Source organism: Bombina bombina, chromosome 9 (assembly GCF_027579735.1).
Source record: "Bombina bombina isolate aBomBom1 chromosome 9, aBomBom1.pri, whole genome shotgun sequence".
In the NCBI taxonomy this organism is placed as follows: domain Eukaryota; kingdom Metazoa; phylum Chordata; class Amphibia; order Anura; family Bombinatoridae; genus Bombina; species Bombina bombina.
In genome coordinates, this window is record NC_069507.1 from 71,847,011 (window position 1) to 71,870,468 (window position 23,458).

The window sequence follows — 23,458 nt, forward strand, 5'->3', positions numbered from 1 at the left end:
GTCAAATCCCGGAGCAGGAAATAATCCTTTCTGGCTTTAAACCCATTTAGAAATGTTCTTCGAAGAATGCCTATTTTACTCCATCACAGATTCAAGTACAGACCAAGAACAGGTCAAATCACAAGGATGAGTAAAAGCATACAGCCAAATAGTATACCATAGTGACCTATTCACTTACAGTGTAGATAATTCTAACAGCTCAAGTATACTAAATGTTCATCATAAGATATAACTATTAAAAAGGACAGTGTACTATAAATAAATGTTTAATGACTTGTTATACCAGCTGCAGAGTATACAAGGTATGACAAAATTACTTCTTTGCATTTGAAAGTTGGTTTTGTTCTTTGAAACCAAAGCCCAATAAAATGAGTTAAGAATGCAGGGAAATCAGATTGCCTTATTTTATTACATGCTTGTTTTTTCTTTGTATACAAAAGCCTGATACTTAGAGCGAACAATTGAAAATTAACATTTTATTGCTTATCGCTTTTACTTCCCACTAGGAATGTACGTTAGATGTAAAGTTGTCTAAAAAGTAGCCACCAATCATCAAGTGCTACCCAGGCGCTGAACCAAAAATGGGCCGGTTCCTAAGCTTACATTGTTGCTTTTTCAAACAAGATACCAAGAGGACAAAGAAAAATGAATAGGAGTAAAGTTAGAAAGTTGCTTAAAATTGTATGCTGCTATCTAAATCATGAAAGTTTAATTTTGACTAAACTATCCCTTTAAGTATAGAAGCTTAAAGTAAAAGGTAGGGATACCAAGGAAAAAACAGCTTTTTCAAATGCTGATATTAAGTAAAGGAGCTATTTGTAAATACAGCAGGTAAAATGTTTTTTTTAAAAAGGAACACATAAAAGACATTGGGGCAAAAATCTAAATGTATCTGCATATTAACAGCCGAGACGTTTTTCAATGTTGACGCAATCAGACATACATTTTCACTTCATAAGCACTTTTATATTGTCCGTTTTTACAAACAATGGTCCTATACTTAAAGACCACTAAACACAGTATAATAGCAAACAATAAATGCACAATAGACAATGCAAAAGCACTTAGTTTGAATTTCAAATGAGTAGTACATTTTGTGACCAATTTCAAAGTTAGCTACATATTCCTTACTAATGCATCATGTGACAGCCATCAGCCAATCTCAAAATGCATATATGGATATATCCTGTGAATTTTGCACTTGCTCAGTAGGAGCTGGTGTCTCAAAAAGTGTGCATATTGATAATGGAAGTGAACTGTAAAAGTGGTTTAAAATTGTGTGCTCTATCTGAATTATGATAGTTTCATTTTGATTTGACTGTGCCTTTGTTACATGAGCCAGTCCTGTTTGCTCTGATTGTAATGCAAATTCTCAAAAAATGGACACATTTTCAGTGGCATTTTTCACTTATCGAATTGCTGAAAGGACAAAACTTCTGAATAATTAATGGTTATCTCAAAAGTTTTCACAAGTTGGTTTTGAGCATGTGCACTGACATATTACTGCCATATTGGATGATATTAGGAAATAAGATTAGCAGATACAAAATGTTACCTGCTTACTCAAGTTAATGAGCATTCATATGTTAATGAAAATAAGACATATTAAAAGGGACAGTCAACACCAGAAATTTTGTTTTAAAAGATAGATAATCCCTTAATTACCAATTTCCCAGTTTTGCATAACCAACACATTTAAAATTATACACGTTTTACCTCTGTAATTACGTTGTATTTAAGCCTCACAGGGATGTGCAATTTATATCGCCCGACGCCCGGGACATGCAGTTCTGGGCACAGAGCAAGTGGAATTTTCCCACCTTTAGCCCTGCTGCGGGCTGGCAGTGCACCAGACATGGCCAGCGAGTCACAGACCGAGAGACATATTTTACTTGGGCTGCGGTCTCTTATTACAGACAACGTAATCCTAAACTGAGCTCCACTGAAACAGAGGCGGGCACCGGGCGGGTGCAGAGGTTGCCAAGGAGACCTTAAAATAAGCATATGTTGTATGTTATGGCGGGCAGTGAGCGCTCGTTGTTGCAATGTCTGGAGAGTTCCATGAGTTTTGGAAAGCAACGCCACACTGATTGGTTGGGAGCTAGTAGGCAAGGAATGAATAAACGTGGAGTGGGGTTGTTACTGTGTTACGACTCATTGGCAGGAGGGCAGCGAGACGACCAAAGCTAAATCACTGCAGGATAATGGTGAATTATAATGCTGGTGCTAAACGCCCACACACAAAGAATCGCGCTACGCTCGTGTGACTGGTTATTAATTCAATTAATATTGCAGTCATTAGGGTAGGTACAGCGAAGTGACATGCTTTAACATCAGCACATGTTCATGGCCCAATAGCAGAATTATTTTCCAGTAGTTCGTGCCGCACGCTGCTGATTGTCACACAAGCATGGAGTACAAGTAGTATCCCAGTAGTTCACATGCTGAACGGCATAGAAGTCAGTCAGCATGTGAACTACTGGGAAACTACTTGTACTCCATGCTTGTGTGACAATCAGCAGCGTGCGGTTCGAACTACTGGAAAACGATAACTCTGCTAAAAGGGGCTCTTACTGTTACATGAGTGTGCTGCAGTTAAAAGGAGCGTGCAATTGTGGAGCTAACGACCACTTGCAACTGCCCTCACAGCAAAAAGTGCAGAATACTATGCACCAGAGATTTTTTATGCAGGTGCACTAAGAGATTCTACCTTTAAGGCTTCTAACAATACAGGGGGTACAAGCTGCAAAGCAACACCTATTATCTAAAGACAAAATACACCACAATCACGAAACAAGTTATCTGCACACTGGGTGAATTTTGAGGTGAAAACCTGTAACCACCCATACTTGCTCTAAACTGATGAAAGTAGCCCTTTAAGGCTATGGCAAGATGTACAATTTTAAACAGGATGAAGTTAAAAAAAAAAAATTCAGATAAAAGCAGTTACCCTATGTATAAAAAGCCATCTTTAACCCCTTAATGACAACAGTACTTTTCCATTTTCTGTCCGTTTGGGACCAAGGCTATTTTTACATTTTTGCAGTGTTTGTGTTTAGCTGTAATTTTCCTCTTACTCATTTACTGTACCCACACATTTTATATACAGTTTTTCTCGCCATTAAATAGACTTTCTAAAGATACCTTTATTTTCATCATATCTTATAATTTACTATAAAAAAAAATATAAAATATGAGGAAAAAAAATGGAAAAAAAAAAACTTTTTCTAACTTTTAGCCCCAAAATCTGTTACACATCTGCAACCACCAAAAAACACCCATGCAAAATAGTTTCTAAATTTTGTCCTGAGTTTAGAAATACCCAATGTTTACATGTTCTTTGCAAGTTATAGGGCCATAAATACAAGTAGCACTTTGCTATTTCCAAACCACTTTTTTTTTTTTCAAAATTAGCGCTAGTTACATTGGGACACATATCTTTCAGGAATCCCTGAATATTCCTTGACATGTATATATTTTTTTTAGAAGACATCCCAAAGTATTGATCTAGGCCCATTTTGGTATATTTCATGCCACCATTTCACCGCCAAATGCGATCAAATACAAAAAAAAGAATTCACTTTTTTAACAAATTTTTTCACAAACCTTCGGTTTCTCACTGAAATTATTTACAAACAGCTTGTGCAATTATGGCATAAATGGTTGTAAATGCTTCTCTGGGATCCCCTTTCATCTTCCTCTCACAAACAGAATTCTTCATCTTTTTCTGTTTCAGAGTAAATAGTACATACCAGCACTACTTTAAAATAACAAACTCTTGATAGTAGAATAAAAAACTACAACTAAACACCACATACTCTTAACCATCTCCGCAAAGATGTTGCCTGTGCAACGGCAAAGAGAATGACTTGGGTGGGCGGAGCCTAGGAGGGACTATATGGCCAGCTTTGCTGGGACTCTTTGCCATTTCCTGTTGGGGAAGAGATATTCCCACAAATAAGGATGACGCCGTGGACCGGACACACCAATGTTGGAGAACAAATTTTTTAAAAATAAATTTTTCACAATTTTAGGTTTCTTACTGAAATCATTTACAAACAGCTTGTGCAATTATGGCACAACTGGTTGTAAATGCTTCTCTGGGATCCCCTTTGTTCAGAAATAGCAGACATATATGGCTTTGGCGTTGCTTTTTGGTAATTAGAAGGCTGCTAAATGCCGCTGCGCACCACACGTGCATTATGCCCAGCAGTGCAGGGGTTAATTAGGGAGCTTGTAGGGAACGTGTAGGGTTAATTTTAGCTTTAGTGTAGTAGACAACCCAAAGTATTGACCTAGGCCCATTTTGGTATATTTCATGCCACCATTTCACCTCCAAATGCAATCAAATAAAAATAAATTGTTTCCTTTTTCACAAACTTTAGGTTTCTCACTGAAATTATTAACAAACAGCTTGTGCAATTATGGCACAAATGGTTGTAAATGCTTCTCTGGGATCCCCTTTGTTCAGAAATAGACATATATGGCTTTGGTGTTGCTTTTTGATAATTAGGCGGCCACTAAATGCCGCTGCGCATCACACGTGTATTATGATTAGCATTAAAGGGGTTAATTAGGTAGCTTGTAGAGAGTTTGCAGGGTTAATTTTAGCTTTAATGTAGAGATCAGCTTCCCACCTGAAACATCAGACCCCCTGATCCCTCCCAAACAGCTCTCTTCCCTCCACCACCCCACAATTGTTCCCGCCATCTTAAGTACTGGCAGAAAGTCTGCCAGTACTAAAATAAAATAAAAAAAAGTATATTTTTTTTTGGAAGGGTTTTAAGCATATTTACATATGCTGCTGTGTAGAATCCCCCCCTTAGCCCCCAATCTCACGGATCCCCCATCAAACAGTTCTCTAACCCTCAACCTCTAGCCTAATGGGCGCCATTTTGGGTACAGGCAGTACCCAGCTTAGTAAAAAAAAAAAAATTATGCTTTCATTTTTTGGCCTTGTCTGTAGTGTAGCTACCCCCCTCCCAGAACCCTTTAATTGCTTAATAAATTAAAATTCCCCCCCCCCTTTTCTCCCAATTTATTATTTAATGTTTCTGTAGTGTAGCGGTCTAAGAAATTAGCCTATGAACCACCTAGGTTTAGCTTTCAACTAATACCACCAAAATAACAAAGCAAAATTGGTGATAAAAGTAAAATAAAAGTTGTTTAAAATTACATGACCTATTTGAATCATGAAAGTTTTTTGGGACTTGACTGTCCCTTTAAAAACCCAACACATGCACACACACATACTATACCGATAATGACCTTGCTTAAATCTCTTAAAGAGTAACACACCTATCTCTATGGTTTTAGAGCAGAACAGGTTAATTGCACATCACCTAGTAGACATGTGCATTTGGAGGCAAACAAATGCAGAAAAAGGTAGCGCTTGCAACATTCGGCTCTATGTCAGACTACTTCTTGTGAAAGCGCAACAGAATGAGATTTGGATTTGCACAACTATTGTGTGTGTCACACTTTCACAAGAAGATTGATGCTGAGAGCTCTTCTGCATTAGTTTGCACTGGTCTACCTAGTAGCAACACTAGACACTATTAAAAGGGATCAAACAACAATAAAGGCAAGTTCACCCTGTAGTGTAAATCGATAAACCTCTAATAACACCATTTTGTTTTTATCTTTGTGATGATAAACTCTCCACTTTTTAAAATCAGATCCGGAAAGTTAGTGATATTTTAGATGGAGTTTAATTTATCAGTTGTAATGTAGTTGCCCTATAACTTTTTAATATAAATATAAAATTCAAATACCCGCGCTCCGCTAAAGTCCGATATGGGGAAGAGTACTGATTGGAACAACAATTTAAACCTTTAGCTCACAGAAACATTTGAAGTGGGTGGCGGAGCGTGGGGAATTTGAATTTCATATCTATATAAAATAGTAATTCCATCTAAAATATCAACATTCCGGATCTGTTTTTTTTTTTTTTTTTTATAAAGGAGGAGAGTTAACCATCACTTTAAAGGGAAGTCAAAATTCTTTCTTGGTGCCAATTTAAAATATATTTGTTTAAGGGTCTGCATATAAATATATATTTTATTTTAATCCCCAAAACTTCTCTTCTATTTCAGAGTCAAACTTTTATAATTCAGATAAAGTTGATAAAGTTAATTATCTAATTTACTTCATCCTATTGTATCCTTGAAGGAAAAGCATACCTAGGTGAGCTAAGAAGCAGCAATGCACTACTGTGAGCTGTTGCCAATTGGTAAAAGCACATTTCCTCTTGTGATTGGCTCACTGGATCTGTTCAGCTATCTCCCAGTAGTGCATTGCTGCTCCTTCAATAAAAGGATACCAAGAGAATTAAGCAAATTTGATAACAGAAGTAAAATACAAAAGTTGTTTAAAAATTCTATGCGCTCTCACTGGTTTTTAAACCTGTCCTCAAGCCTCCCTAAGAGGCCAGATTTTCAGGATTACCTTGGGTGAGAGCAGATAAAATAACCTTGTTTACCAATCAGCTGATTACTTCACCTGTGCTCTAGTTCAGAAAGCCTCAAAATGTGGCCTGGCCTGAGGACAGGTTTAAAAATCAGTGCTCTGTCTGACTTATGAAACAACAAATGTGTGTTTCATGTTCCTTTTAGATATCACAAGACTAACAAGGCAATAACTTTTGTGCTCAAGATATGTTAAAATCAGAATCATTTTAGGATTGTGATCGCTGGCAAACGCTGACAATACCAGCCGTCGTTTATCTGCCAACAAAAAGAGCAATATTGTGATGAAACGCTAGCTATTAAAAAAGGTACATAAGACTCCAAATTGAAGTGCATGAATGGATTTTATTTTTGATTAGAAACTTTTTTTCTTCAATTACGCATTTATAAGTGTATACTGCACCAGCAAACACTAAATTAGCACCATCAATGACAGATACACTGAAGAGTTGTCTCTCGGAGAAAGTGTACAAGGAATATGCACATATGCTCCACAAACAAACCCATCACTAAAACAGTTATAACTTATTATAAGCCCTTTTTAATATATGTGTATTGTAAAAAGTGCTTTTCAAAATAAACACATTTGCGTGCATGCAATTCTGAGTCTTGTGCTTTTTACTCAATCACATTTCATTGTTTAAACTAAACTTGACTGTCTGAGAAACTTCCTAGGTTTGCAGACTGCAGAACGAGTTTATTTCCTGTTGGCATGAAATCTTGTTCATGCTCCTATAATCTTCATCCACACAGATAAAACCGAGACTCTGTATTTGAGCACTCAGCAAGCCAATAATATACTGTGCATTAGAGAGTTAGGCCTCAGATAAGCCGGACTCATGTTATATGAAGTCAGCTGCTTCAGGAGAATGAGACTGAAATCTCGGTTATAAAGTCTTTGGTACACTTAAACCCAGAGCTGGATAAATTATAGCAGCCAAGGCACAAAGGCTCCAAGAAATGTAATTCTGGCTCCTAACTTTGGCTTTTAAACAAGCTGAATTGCTTCATTACAATTGTATGACTGGCTTCATAAATAAATGCATTTGAAAGACGTGCACAGGCAAAAAAAATGACAAATAGCTTATCAATTTAAAAAAAAAAGAAAAAAAAAAAAAAAAAGGTTTTGCCTGACGTTCGCTCACGGAGTCATTTGGAATTTATTAATGGAACACTAAAGACAAAATTAGACTTGCATGATTAAGATAGAGCACACAATTGTAAACCACTTTCCAATTCATTTCCATTATCAAAATGTGCACAATCTTTTTTTATGTATGTTCTGAGGCTCCAGCTCCTACTGAGCACGAGCAAGAGTTCACAGTATATTTCTATATGGATTTTAGGATTGGCTGATGGCTGTCACATGATGCAGGGGAACTCAACTTTTTTAGAAAAAATAAATCTGCTACTCATTTGAAATTAAGTGCTTTTGCATTGTCTTTTTAAGATGCAATTATATTGTACTTGGTGGTCCTCAAAAAAAAAAAGTTAATGCACTATATGCTATAGAGAACATGTTAAATTGACACAGGTTAAACTAATATTAATCTGCTCTCAATCAAATTGATTAGAGCCCTGCCAATTTGCAGAGGTGAAAGTTATTTAAGATAGCAATTCCATGAAATCTAATTTAATGCCTAGTACCACGCAGTTCTTAAAAAGAAAACGATTTTCTGCATAGTAGGTGAGCATAAAAATATTTTCAACAAAACACCTTGTTTTTATAATGTCAAAACTCAAGTCACCAATAGCCTTATTTGTTGGAGCCAATATAGGACTTGTTACTGGAGTACACAAGGCTTGTTACTGTCATTTTGTTAGCAATTCATCTGATTTTCCCTGCTGAAAATGATCAGGGACCGATTGCCCAACTTTATAACTAACAATACAAAAGGACAAATCTTAAAAAAAAAAAAAAAAAAACCAACATGGAGATCAGGAACATAAAAATCTGGTTATATTTTGCTACATGCTTACTTTCATATGTTTAGGCAGAGATTGGCAAATTCCAGAAGCCACAGTTCTTAGAATTTTTCTTTGGATTCCTAACTTTTTTGTGTTATTCTGCATACATTTACATTCAAATTCTTCTGCATCGTTCCTAAAATGCACATGGCTACTCGATATTCTGGCCGTCTCCGCAACAGTGATACATTTGGGAAGATGATTAGTTCTAGACTACCTGTGAAGATGAATAAAACATTTTACAACTAATCTGATCAGCTGAAATCTAAAGCTTACGCCAATGGAATTTCCTCTGCATACACCCAATCTAACCATAGTGCTTTGTAACATCACTTATTAGACAGACAAATGCACAAACTTCCATGATCGATATTTTTCTACTTTCTGCTTCAAGTGATGGTCAACTGTCCCCTTTTTAAAATCAGATCCGGAATGTTAGTGATATTTTAGACTCATCAGTTATAATAAAGATGCACTATAACTTACTTTAATATAGATATGAAATTCTAATATCACACGTTCCGCCAGCAACTTCAAAAGGTACATTTTTCTTTGAGCTTAAAGGGACATTATACACTCATTTTTTCTTAGCATAAATGTCTTGTAGATGATCTATTTATATAGCCCATAAAGTTTTTTTTTTAAAATAAATGTTTTGCTTATTTTTAAATAACATTGCTCTGATTTTCAGACTCCTAACCAAGCCCCAAAGTTTTATGTGAATACAGTCAACTACCTTCTCCAACTTGCTCCTGTTTGTGTAAAGGGTCTTTTCATATGCAAAAGAAAGGGGAGGGGGGGGGGAGTGTCTTATTTGCCACTTGCAGTGGGCTTTCCAGCTACCTTTTCAACAGAGCTGAACTGACAGCTTCCAAGTACGTTTTTAAACTGTTTTATACTGGATTTTTATGTCAGTATCTGTGCATCTTATTCTTTATAGTAGTGTCTATTACACGCAGTTATATGAAAATGAGTGTACACTGTCCCTTTAATGTTTTAATTCTCTAATCCGTGCTCTCCTCTTTGCGTGCCATTTGTTGCAGCTTTGGCTACATTTAGCCACAAATCAGCAAGCGCTATCCAGGGTGCTGAACAAAAAATTTTCCGGCTTCTAAGCTTACACTCCTGCTTTTTTTAAAAAAAGGTAGCAAGAGAAAGAAAAAATTAATAGAAGTAAATTAGAAAGTTGCTTAAAATTGCATGCTCTATCTAAATCAAACATTTCCTTTTGACTAGAATATCCCTTTAAAGGTTGATTTAAAATATCATTAACATTCAGGATGGGATTTTAAAAAAAGGAGAGTTTACCATCACTTTAAAAGTAAAAGGGGCAATTTTTTATTTTATTTCCTCATAAGCAGAGACCGCCATTTTATTTTCATGCGACACTCCCAAAATTCTGCCACTAAACTAAGAAAAAGCGGTAAAATCATGTTGCTGTATATGCAACTCAAGTTGAAGAGAACAGTCAAACAAAAATAAAAGAATTGAAGAGCCATGGTTATTTGGCTCCAGAGATTGGTCACGCCCGTGTTTAACTGTCATCTCAACATCAGTTGCATCTCAGGCTGGTAATCAATACTTTGCTGCCAAATGAGCTTTAAAGGGTTGCCACTCCGAATGGTAAACAGCAACATTCAGAATGTCACCTATGCAGCTAGCTGTAATACTTGGCTTTCAAAAGAGGGCCACAAGTAAAACAAAAGTGCAGTCCGGTGGTCTGAGAGGCAAGACATTTGGAAGTTAATATCAAAATAAATGTTCTCCTAGCCCTAAAGAGAGTGAAAATATGAAAATATATATATATATATATATATATATATATATATATATATATATATATATATATATATATATATATATATATATATATATATATATATATATATATATATATATATAATCTTTTCTGATCCAGTACTACTACTTAAGCTTTTAAATAATTACATATAGCATATTACACAGACTAGATTTCTGTTCAAATACAGTTTTTTTTTCATGCAATTCTTAAAAGCCAAAACACAGGGGTGGTTAGATTGCAGTGAAGAACCAGCAAGCTTTTATGTACCAATAATAAAACAATCACCACACCATGAAGGATGTGCCTTCATATAGAAATTTCCAGAATGTAAAAAAACAGCGTCAGATATAGAGAAAATCATTCCTCCATGGTTTAGCCTTTATAACCATGACAGAATTATGGTAGAAAACAAAAACACCAACAAGTCATAACGTTGGCAATCCCAGTACTAGTATTGTGTGGGTTATATATTTTACTTTTGCTAATGGTTACAAGTATCAGCCCCTATACAAAATAATAGAGCTTGACAAAACTCAGAAGTCCGGGAGCAATGACTACTAGAATTCTAGTTCCGACTCTTTGATTTCTGGATTCATCTTCATACATCTCTGTAAACAGTCTGGCTTCTAAAAACTAGTCCAGAAATCGGAATAAAAAAAACACTAGTAGCCAGTCATTGGCTAAAGGAAATCTGCTTGTCCTGCTGTTTGAGTTTAATTGTACACATATATACATAATACTATAGACTCCCAGACATTTCTAAAGTCCCCTAAACTTTTAGACTGGCTCCCAGAGTAAAAATTTGCTAACATGTAAAGTTACTCTCCATGTGTTATCTTCAGACTACCAATATAACTAGACATTAACTTGTTCCTAAAAGTAACCAGAAAACATTAAAATAAGTTTAGTGGTTTCATATTCCTACAGCTAACAAAATTAGAACACTGAATATCCATTTCATGACTAGGTAAATTCAAACAGTCCCCTGAGTTTTTATTTAGCAGATGCTAAAAAAAAAAAAAAAAAAAAGCAAAGAAAAAAATACACACAAAAAAAAAAAAACGATTCATGTTATATTCTAATCATGCATAATTACTTAAAGCCATTTAAAACGGATACTGAAGTCAATAGTGCAACACAAACCTATAACACTAACTGCTCACTGGCTGCTTAGGAAATCTCCTTTAATAGATAAGGACATACTACTACCAAAATAAAATTTAGTTACAATCAACAGGAGAAAAAAAATAATTAAATTGATATATTAACCGTCCATTTAAAATGCAAAGAAAATAAATGACACTTGTTACTCACCACATTACTGTCTATATTCTGTTAAAGGGACACTTATGTCAAAATTTAACTTTCATGATAGAGGATGCAATTTTAAAACAACTTTCCAATTTACTTCCATTAAAATGTGCACAGTCTTTATATTGTTATACTTTGAGTCACCAGCTCCTACTGAGCATGTGCAAGAATTCACAGAATATACGTATATGCACTTGTGATTGGCTGATGGCAGTCAAATGATACAGGAGTGGAAATAGACATAACTTTGAAATGTGTAAGAAAAAAAAAAAAAAAATAATAATAATCTACTTATTTCAAGTTCAGACTAAGTGCTATTGCATTGTCTTTATCGTGCATTTGTTGATTATGTAAATCTACTGTATTTACAGTTCCTTTAAGTAAACTGTGTTCAGTATCATAGTTTAGCCTATGTGCTTTGCTACAAATCTTATGAAGTTATACATAAGCACATCTAGAAATAAGATTGAGATGACTACACTTGGTGGACCCCATCAAAGCTTCTCCAGAACATAGACTTCTACAACTGCTACCACAAGCCAAAAAAAACACGCACAGGATGACAGGAACCACTCATCACAGGAGGGTAGAACAAACTTGGCTACCTCCCATGGAAAATATAGAGGGTCTCCTAGCCCTGTCCCCCTTCAGGCTGGACAGAACTAGGAGGGAGGAAGGGGTTCAGTTTTAAGGTTACCTTTATAGGTAACCAAGAGAGTGAGAAGTTCTATCCACACCTCTTGGGAGAGGGCTTCTTACTAGTAAGTATTACGAGGAAGGGTCAAGTTATGTAGATTGATAAGATTTTCCCAAAATACAGGGAATTCTTTAGTTTATAAAATGGAATAAGCTTGAGGGGCAAAAAGTCAGATGAAAATTCAGGACTGACAAGTCAAATAAGGAGGGGCTTTCATTTTTTACTTTGGAGCTCCAATCAAGAGTGGATGACTATTTAAATGATTTTTCTTGATGTAAGTTAATGAGAGGAAAACAGAAACAAGTCATAACTATTCCCCAACAATAATGGAACTAAAGCTTTCACAGTATTAAACTGTAGGGGAATCACTAATTCTGTAAAACAAAGATGCAAAATATTTTGGTTACCAAGACCATAATATGGACAAGGGATGATTTTTTTTTTTCTTAAAGCTTGGAGCAAGTAACAGTTTTTTTTGTTTGTTTTTTAGAATTTGAACAAAAGGATTTTTTGGTAATGAATAGCGCATAATTCTGTCTCATAACATTCATGGCTCCTTAGCTTTCAGGTTTAATCATACCATGAGATAAGGATATAGAGTGGTTCTTCATAACATTACGGCTGTATAGAAAAGTACATTGTAGATTTTGTTAACCATGCAAGAAATCAGCTAGTAGTACTAGCCTAGTTACAGTGCTTGACAAATATGTTCAAAAATTAGGAGCCAGTAAGGCATATTTTTAGGTGTCAGACAGTTGAATTTGTATATAGATATATGGAGAATAACCCAAAAAGTTAGGAGCCAGGGGTAAAATTCTAGGAGCCAGTGGCTCCCAGGTTCCTGGGTTTGTCGAGCCCTGCCCTAGTACATTAATAATTTCTTGCGACAGATAAACTAATCTTCTTCAGATAACCACTACCCAAATAACAATAATGCAAATTGTCAAGTGGAATGGATGTATCTTCGGGAATCTGAGAAATTAAAGGGATATTAAACTATGAGTTTGTGATAATATAATAAGCTGTGCTCACAAATTTGTTTAATACCAGCAAATGGATTAAACAGTAGTGTGAACTACATGAGCACATCTGGTGAGCCAACTGCAACAGGCAATAACGTGTGTGGTCACCAATCAGCAACTAGCTCCCACTAAGTAATGCATTGCTGCTCCTGAGCCTACCTATGTATATTTATTTTTTTGTTGGAAATCAAGCAAAACAAAAAAAGATTAAAAATCTCTAGGTCGGTCCTGTTTAGTATACCTTACAAACTATTTTCCTTTTTGTAAATTTTAAAAAAGGATACTGTAGCTGAAAAAAGACAAAAATAAAAATAATAAATTTCATCAACCAATGGAGCTTTGGGAGTTGTCCTTATAGGTCAGTTGGGGAAAAAGACCCAAGTAGAAGTTGTACATTCCCATTTAATTTCAATAAAAAGGGACATAACCATAAATACATTTTAGAAGCATAGTATTGAGGTCATTTCCCTCCTCACTAGCTATGGGTGCCACCATGTTGAATCCAGTGTAATTGCAGCACCCATGATTAGAGGTAGGTGATAAAGCGTGTTTAGTGTCCCCTTTAATTTATACAAGATTTTGCATAACCAGGATTCCTGTTTTAGTTAAAAGGATAACATGGATTAACCCCTTCATGCTGGGGGGCAAGTGCTTAGATCAGAATGAAGTTCCAATGTAAACACTTGAGAAAAAAAAAAATATGTGATCACGTGATTTCAAGGTCACTGCTAATCACGCTCCCCCCGGTCCAATTTTTCATTACCTAAAAGGAGGAGCTGCAGTACGCCACATAAGGTAGGACGTTCTATGCCGTCCTAACAGCGTTAAAGCCCAGCACTGTTAGGCCAGCATGAAACGTCCTAACGGTGTGAATCGGTTTAAGAAATTAGAGTTCAATGTCCCTTCAACATTTATATATAAAACGCAATGCACACCAGAATACATCATTTTTATGTGTAGTAAAACAACTTTGCAATATTGTTTCATTATCATCATCTCTGAGCAAGTGCTATGTTTAAAATGCTGGTGCACACTAAAATATGCTTTTAAACCAGCTATAGCTTTTTTTAGAAGCATTCTTGCTAATACATGTATATTACAAAAATGTTTCTATTCAAAACTGAAATAAATCCATGTGGATTCCAATTGTGGCTGGAATGTCCATTTAAAAAGGGAAACAAAAGCCAAAATGTTTCTTTAATGTTTCACATACAACATTCCATTTTAAACAACTTTTCAATCTACTAAATGTGCTAAATTTTGTTCCATTCCTTTGTTGAAGAGAAAATACATTGGCCGCTAGCAGTGCACATTCGGTGAACCAATAACAAGAAGCATATTCATGCAGCCAACAATCGGCAGCTAGCTCCCAGTAATACATTGCTGCACAAGAGCCTTGCTAAGTATTTTTATAGCAAAGGATACCAAACAAACAAAACAAGTTAGGTGATAGAAGTAAATTGTAAAGTTGTTTAAAATGCTGTCTCAATAATAACACAAATTTGATTTTCCTGTCCCTTTAACCATGCCACATACATGACCCTAATAGGCCTTAGCAGCGTCGGTTAGATAGGAAAGCTTTAATTGTTTTGCAGTTCTTAAAGTGGTGTGCCTGGTATATTCCAGTAACTGGTCTGGTTTGGCTCCTCCAAAGGCAAGTAGTGGGTTGCAGATGTGTGCATTCGGTCATTTTGTTCACTGCCGAATGCAGAAGTAGATTTTCCGTATTCTGCTCTTTTCGGAGCCAAATATCCTCTTATGCAAGTGAAACACACCAAGATATTTGCAAAACCAGTTCTTAGTGTGTTGCACTTGAACAAGAGGATATTCGGCTCCGAAAAAAGCAGAATACGGAAAATAATCTACTTCCGCATTCGGCAGTGAACAAAACTGCTGAATGCACACATCAAGTGAATTTGAGTTAGCTACAGAAAAGTAGTCACAGCAACCAAGGTGTTAATTCAACAAAAATTCACACTCAACTAGTATGTTAATGTATGAAAACAGAAAAATTGTTTAATTATAAAGTTTTTTTTGTCCCCTTGAAAAGGCTACATTAACAAATGTCTTCTAAAATAGAAGAATTTAAATTATGGTATGGTCATAGCTTCCAGCATTGCACATACTGTATCCCTATAGTATACCAGCCAATGGAAAACTTATTAGCCTACATAATATTAAACATATGAAAATGCCTAATTTCTTACTAGCCCTGGACTAAATACAGGTCCGATTCCTAGATCTCAAACTAGTCAACTTATAAATTGACCCTGGTGTCAAATAGTGAGCATGTTTTGACACAATTTTCTCTAGACTGCAGACTTTAGTTTAAAGAAAACATCATGCCCAAGATTTAGTACAAGACACAAATTTTACCACAAATATCCCTTGTGAAATATGGGACAAACTATGACACAAGGTAAACGGACATATTTCTTTCAGCCATAAATTTATTTATAGAACCTCAAAATAAAAATTAAAAACCAGGTTTCAGAATTTATAAATGAGTTGATGCAAGCTTAAAATAGTTTTCAATACAACTTTCCAATATAGAAATCAAGGTGCTGTAACCTTTACAAGATATAGCTAGACTAACATTAAAGTGAAAGTCATTCATAGCCTTTTTGAAATGCCAGGGTTGACTGTTGAAACAAATAAAGGGCACCTTCATTCTCGAAGTATAAGATAGCCATGCGGTAAATCCAGCTCCCATGGGCGCCAAACCGGATTTACCGCACAGCTATTGGATAAGAGGTGAAAACGTCACACCTCTTAGCAAAAAAAGAAATTTGGGCCATGGGCTGCCGTAGCAGCTAAGAACGTTGTATGGAAGAAACGAATAAAGGCACTTTCTGCATGAAGTATCTTATACTTCATGAATGAAAGTGCCCTTTATTTGTTCCAACATTCAACCCTAGCGTTTCAAAACGCTATTATTGACTATCACTTTAATAGTTTGCCAATATAACTAAAGTCTAGGTGATGTTACATATCTCCTAATAGCAGACGAAATGCAAAAGAAAGTAAATATGTATATTACATGTCATTTTTTGCCCAGAAACACATGCAGATATTGTTTAACCCGTAGTAACAAACTTGGACAACCAAAGGGTTAAATTGTTGCTACATAACATTTTAAACACTGCCAACCCCTTATTTGCCTGGAACATTTGCAGTACGGATTTTTAACTCCTGTCCACACTTTGTGGCCCAGTAAAGTCAGCCACCCAGATGCAGTATTCCTATCTGCTAGCACAGAGCAGGGACTTTATCCCAAGCCAGGTTGCCAAGGAAAAGGCGTGCTGCTTTGGGCCTCACACCTCTCCCCAGGTTGCCACAGTCACAACAGTGACTGCCCAGAATTTGTGAAAACACACAATATATATATATATATATATATATATATATATATATATATATATATATATATATATATATATATATATATATATAAAATATATACACACTCCCAAAGAAGGATAAGGACAGTCTCACAATTGTTTCAGCTGCCAGGGTGCACTCAAAAAGTAAATCCAAAGTCCCATTAAAAGAGGCACTCACTGGTCTTCATAAATTATAGCATTTATTTCATCTCATCAATAAAACAGACATAAGGTTTCGGTGTATGTATATGTTTTTAGGTTCGTGGTTTTGGGAACCAACTGACATTTGACAAAGGTGTAAGATTACACCGATACATTATGTCTGTTTTATTGATTAAATTAAACGCTATATTTTATGAAGACCAGTGAGTGCCTCTTGATGGGACAGAGACAGAATTTTTTTTTCACTTTCTGCAATGAGCTTTTTATAGTCAACATTTTTCTGCAGGTCATTTTTAAATGAAATAAAATTTTAAATTTGTTACACTAAAGCACCAGATCAAATGCAATGTGTTGGTTAACTAGAGAATAAAGCAATATTTAAAGTTTTATAATCTAGTGCAGTAGTTGAAAAATGCATTGCATATTAGCTGCAGACAAAAATGGAATTGTAAAATGTCTCTTGAATTAATTTGTTTCCTTTTCTCTTAGTCTAAAATAGAAATATAGTAATAAAGGTGCATTGCTCATATGAACATCTTACATTCAGAGAAAAACAGCTTTGCAGACTGTGAAAAGCTAGGGAACGAGCTTACAAAAATCTCAGAGCCAAACAACAATCAATGCACTGCTGCTTTGCAGCACTACTACATATTTGACTGTTGTCTTCAAACAGCACTTTGTTCTGGATGCACTGTGTTAAAGGGACAGTTTACACCAGAATTTTTATTGTTTTAAAAGATAGATAATCCCTTTATTACCCATTCTCCAGTTTTGCATAACCAACACAGTTATAATAATATACTTTTAACCTCTGATTATCTTGTGCCTAAGCCTCTGCAAACTGCCCCTTTATTTCAGTTCTTTTGACAGACTTGCAGTCTAGCCAATCAGTGCCTGCTCCCAGATAACTTCTCGTGCACGAGCACAGTGTTATCTATATGAAATACGTGAACTAACACCCTCTAGTGGTGAAAAACTGTTAAAATGAATTCTGAAAAAGGTGGCCTTCAAGGTCTAAGAAATTAGCATATGAACCTCCTAGGTTAATCTTTCAACTAAGAATACCAAAAGAACAAAGCAAAATTGGTGATAAAAGTAAATTGGAAAATTGTTTAAAATTACATGCTCTATCTGAATCATGAAAGTTTATTTTGGCCTAGACTGTCCCTTTAAGGAAAACTTATACAATGCAGCCAGAGAACAGCTCTGTTTAAAAAGAACAGCCTAATGAGGAGCAGCACTGAAAAGTTAAAGTGCTAACAGTTACTGTTCTTTTTGCAGACATGCATGCTGCATTTTCTGCAATGACATCTCAGATCAACACTATGTTCTGCCTTGGGGGATATATAGAGATCTCTCTCTATAAAAAATAAATTAACACATACACGTTCACAAAGCCAACGGAGTTCCCACAAAAAAAAATAAAAAATTGATATTACGACTGTTAGTCTTTCTACTTGTAAGTTATCAAATTTCCTATACAACCAACCATTAACTGGTTTATACACAAGTAATTATATTTGCAATCAAAATAATGAAAGCCAAGAATCTGTTTGGAAATCATCCACAGCAACCAAGCCAGTCAACCAGCACTTTTTCTACCAAGGGAACAAAAAGACAAATGCAAAAAAACTGATGCAATTCCAGAGCATGCAAACTTAATCTTCACTTTAAGCTTATCTGAGCCAAGGATTTTACGCCTAACACACAATTTTATTCTGAATATCTATTCACCTAAACCTTTACCTTCCATGCCTTAACTGCAAAGAAATAGTAAGACTTTTTTTGTTTAAGAATACAGTACTCAGTTTACATATTACAGTATTAAAAGAAAAAAAACCTACTATGGCTTTAGTCCTGCAAAATGTGTAAGACATATCCAGGCATACCCCTATACCATTTCAAATAAGGCTACAGCTGGAGAATAAATCAGGAGGCATACGTATGTCTGCCCCAATGCCAAGCCATATACTCATGTGGAGTGGCTCCAGGGCATTGTGGGAGTGATTTTTTTTTTTTTATTATATATATATATATATATATATATATATATATATATATATACACATATATATATATACACATATATATATATATATATATATATACACACACACACACACACAGGTAGCCCTCAGTTTACGCCGGGGTTAGGTTCCAGAAGGAATGGTTGTAAATCGAAACCCAGTTTATAATGTAAGTCAATGGGAAGTGAGGGAGATAGGTTCCAGGCCCCTCTCAAAATTGTCATAAGACCTAATACATTATTTTTAAAGCTTTTAAATGAAGACTTTAAATGCTAAACAGCATTATAAACCTAATAAAATAATCACACAACACAGAATATATAATTAAAGTAACTTAAATGAACAAAAACATTTGCTAAACAGCATTATAAACCTAATAAAATAATCACACAACACAGAATATATAATTAAAGTAACTTAAATGAACAAAAACATTTGCTAAACAGCATTATAAACCTAATAAAATAATCACACAACACAGACTTCACTTGCATTTTTCTGCAAACAGTTCTTTCTATGCATTCAAATCTGGACTGATTTCTAGAAAGGAAGATCTTGTTGCTTTGAAATCTGCTCGATAGCTCAGGTCTAGTTAAACTGATTAATTTCAGCTTGCTTGGCTTTGCTGCAACACAAGCGGACAGCTCCACTTACTGGCTATTTTATTAAATGCACTGCTTTTCAATAGCAGTCACATGACTGGGAAAAAAGGTTGTTATTCTGAAACGGTGTAAATTGAACCGTTGTAAAACGAGGGCCACCTGTATATGTATGTATATATATATATATATATATATATATATATATATATATATATATATATATATATATATATATATATATATATATATATATATATATATATATATATATATATATATATATATATATATATACACATACATACACACACACACACACACATATATATACACACACAATTTTTTTTTTAAGCAATAGGGTGGTCTTTTAAAGAGGCACGATTTATATGGCAAAACAAAATCTTATTTTTATATTTCTGAAGCCTCCTAGGAACTGCATTTCATATAATTTTTTCCACACATACTGAAGGAAACACTAAAAAAAACCAGACAAGAATAACCAAAACAGTAAACACATTAAATACCAGTATTTACCCCTTCTGTGCCAGAGGGCTGTGTCACACCAGATTGAATTATTTTTGCTTTCTGGCCAACCTGTAGTTACACCCCCAACCAAATCAATGCAAGCCAAGGTACTCATTTTAATTTTAGCAATGCTGATTTCTCTTCTCCTCTAGAAGCCTTTAACAATGACTTCATCCAAGAAGACAAAATAGCTTGAAAATCCTAGGAGCCACCAGTAACATAAATTTTCCTAGAATTACTATTAAAAAAAAAAAAAAATCTGTACCTGGCTAAGTAATTTTGGCTGGCTAAAGTATGATTTATTTTTTTTGTCAATTCTGGTCAAAGAATGGCAAATATCACGACAGTGCAGTCTGGCAGGTCTGAACATGTCTTCTTTATAAATGAAACCAGTGAGGAGGTAGAAAGTACCTAGTCACTGAAAACTGGCACACATTCACAACAAACATCTGTTATACATGCATTGGCAAAATGGTCACTTAATATACTTTTCATGTAAGTGCGATCAAAAGTCAGTCATCGGGCTCAAGAATATAACTCGAATAAAGTTAATAATAAAACTATGTTCAAAGATATTCACTGATAACTACAATTATTGTTTAGCTACTTTCGCTCCATGTTTAATATAAGATAATGGAGAATATTTTTTTTAGCATATCATGATGTGAAGCCTGACTGTAGCAGGTCCAGATAAACGTTGCATCATCACCTAAAACCAGAATTTGTTGATACATAGTATACCCTTCCAAAAGAAAAGGTGATGGCAAATACAATAATGTAATCCAACAATATCCGAGATACATAAGAATATCATAGCAAATGTAGCCCACATTTTACAGGCATATTGGAAGACTAAATAGGCTTTCAGTTGATAAAAATCTATTTCTACCATGCAATGTTGTTTGCATGTCAAAAAGCAGTATAATTTATGTTCTGTAAGATGCTCAACTAAAATACTACTGAAATTTTATAGCATGACTTCATCTGCTGCAGCTAATATTGGGCATGAAGCCCATATAGGGTTAAATATTACAGAAGCAGTTGACATACATATATTAAAATGTAGAATCTATCATAAATATTGAGGTACCAACCAAACCATAAGAATAGATTTTTAAGGTAACAGTCCAAATGGTTCTGTCAAGTTTTGCATGACAGCAACACTGATGACTCAATTTTTATTGTGCTTGGATTGGAGCAGCTAAGTAGCATTCCTGCAAAGGTGGTTAGACTTTATTAGTATACTATAGAGGTGGGATATAAGTAGAATATGCTGCAGACATAAGCAAATCCCAGATGGATCCCATAACAAAGCTCTGTGTCAAAACCCAAATTAGTACATTCCTGATGTCATTTTGACTAACTATACCGTTATACCAAGAGACCCAGCATCAAACCGAACCACCTTACCAACATATTCAAACGTCGCCTTAAAAAAAAAATGCACTTTATAATGGAAATGGATATTTTAAGAGCAATTTAAGATGCTCTGTGATAACAGATACTTTCTAGAAAGTGGAAAAAAAAAAAAAAAATTAACCTTTGACTATATAACAGATTCAAACCTATAACTCTTAACCCTTGAGCTGTCAGCGAGGACTGTTACCATGCCATCCATTAATCCCTTGGTTTCCAGATTATCATAGGCCTGTTTGCATGAACACAAACCACCATACCAGTTTATACATTAAAAACGTACAACAAACAAAATATTTTACAACTTAATAATCGAGTTTTGTCAAACACTTGGTTGGCAAAGAGCTCCAATTCTCCATTCATTAAAAGATCTATTACCCATCCATTAACCCACTGGCTACAAAAATAAATCACTTTACCAACCCAGAAAATTCAACTTTCCTATATAAACCACTGTATAATTAACTGAAGAATGTATTTTGTATGGGCCATTTGCAGGATGCTCCTTAACACTTTATAGGAACAAGAATTTTGATTTAACCTTTGACTGCATAAGAGGGATCCAAGCCTACATCCCTTATCCCCTTGGTAGTTGAGAATTGCAACCCTGCCATCCATTAACCCCTTGGGTTTCAAATACTGCAACCCTGTTAGCCAATAAACCCTTGACTGTGGGGAAAGCTCCAATTCTCCATCCATTAACCCATTGGCTACCAGAGACGTGATGCAACCACATTTCCATTAACCCACTGGTTACTTGAAAGATGAAACCATACATTAACCCCTTGGTTGCCAAATAAAGAGGTAACACCTTTATCCATTAACCTCTGGCAGTCATGGGGTTAAACACAAAAAAAGGGATACATGTCAAGTCTAAATCGAATCCATCCTCCTGGTATCGCCTTTTGTTTCTGCTGACGAATTCCTTGATTATGGCAGTCATGTCGGGGAGCCTGGGGGTCGGGAAAAAGGAGGAGAGCGGGGCTGAAGGGTGCTGCTGTTGTGGGGCAGCAGCGGCCCCGACTCCGTGATCTGCCTCCTCTGTCCGGCCGCTAAACTCCCCTCTCCGCCCCCTCCTCCTCCTCCTAGTGCTGCTCCGAGGGCTACCGGGGGAGGCCAGAGTATTGCCGGACGGGGGGGAGAGGGATTATAAAATACCGGGGACTAGATCGACTTCCTTGGACAGTCACGATAAATCCACACGGGGGTGGTGTCTAAAGCAGAAACAGATCCGGTGGTTGCAAAAAAAAAAAAAAAAAGCCCCGACACCCTTTACGTAACGTTTGATGACAGCAAAAAGGGGACGGTTATTGTGCCGTTATTTCCACAGCCCAGCCCCGGGCTCGGTAAATGTGAATCGGTAAATTATCCTTGGTGGAAAATAATGCAGTGTTCAGTACAGAGTTCCGTGATGACGCCTTCCTCTGACCGGAGAGAAGGGTAAAGGCCCTAAAGTCACCGATATAGGAGGACCGTGATGGTCTGTGCAGGAACCTGCCCGCGTTTCATGTCTCCACAGCCGCAGGCTCAAGCTCCCATCATGGCTACCAAGCAAGCGGCAGAGAAGAGCTTCAACGTATTCCTCCGCTCGTTTCTCCGCGGAATCACTCCGCCTAGAGAGGCATCAAGTAATCCCCGCCACATCATAAGACAGACGACCGCCACTGGTTTTCACATTCGTCTGAACGACTGCCCAGTTTCTAATATCGAAAATGGAATAGCTTTAATTACATGAAAGTCCCAGACCAATCGAAAAAGAAATTCCAATAATGATATGAAAGGGTTGCACATTGCGGCGGAGGGATATGTGCTCTAGTGAAATATGGTTCTTCTTTCATTCCTTGAGGGGAGAGGTCACGTGGTACATAAGGGGGAACTTTGCAAAATGTCATTTTTTTCAGCACTTCATTTCCCTCTCTTCCTCTTGCATGAAAAAAGTGAGAGGCCTTTTAAGTATCCCTTTAACAGTGGGGGAAGGGAGTATGTGAACAAGGCAAACTGTAACAAGGATGTTCAGTTTTTAACTATGCTTACATACACACTAAATTATTTACCACCAAACAGAAATGTTGGAGAT

General features: G+C 35.9%; 1 protein-coding gene across 1 annotated transcript in view; it reads right to left on the reverse strand.

Annotated features, from left to right (window-relative positions):
* PTEN (phosphatase and tensin homolog) overlaps window positions 1–23,055 on the reverse strand; it is a 143,634-nt gene extending 120,579 nt beyond the window's left edge. The window contains exon 1 of the mRNA XM_053692215.1: window positions 22,246–23,055. Coding sequence (XP_053548190.1) covers window positions 22,246–22,324 — 79 coding nt within the window. The 5' untranslated portion in view covers window positions 22,325–23,055. The remainder of the gene's footprint in view (window positions 1–22,245) is intronic.
* Between the last annotated feature and the right edge of the window lie 403 nt (window positions 23,056–23,458).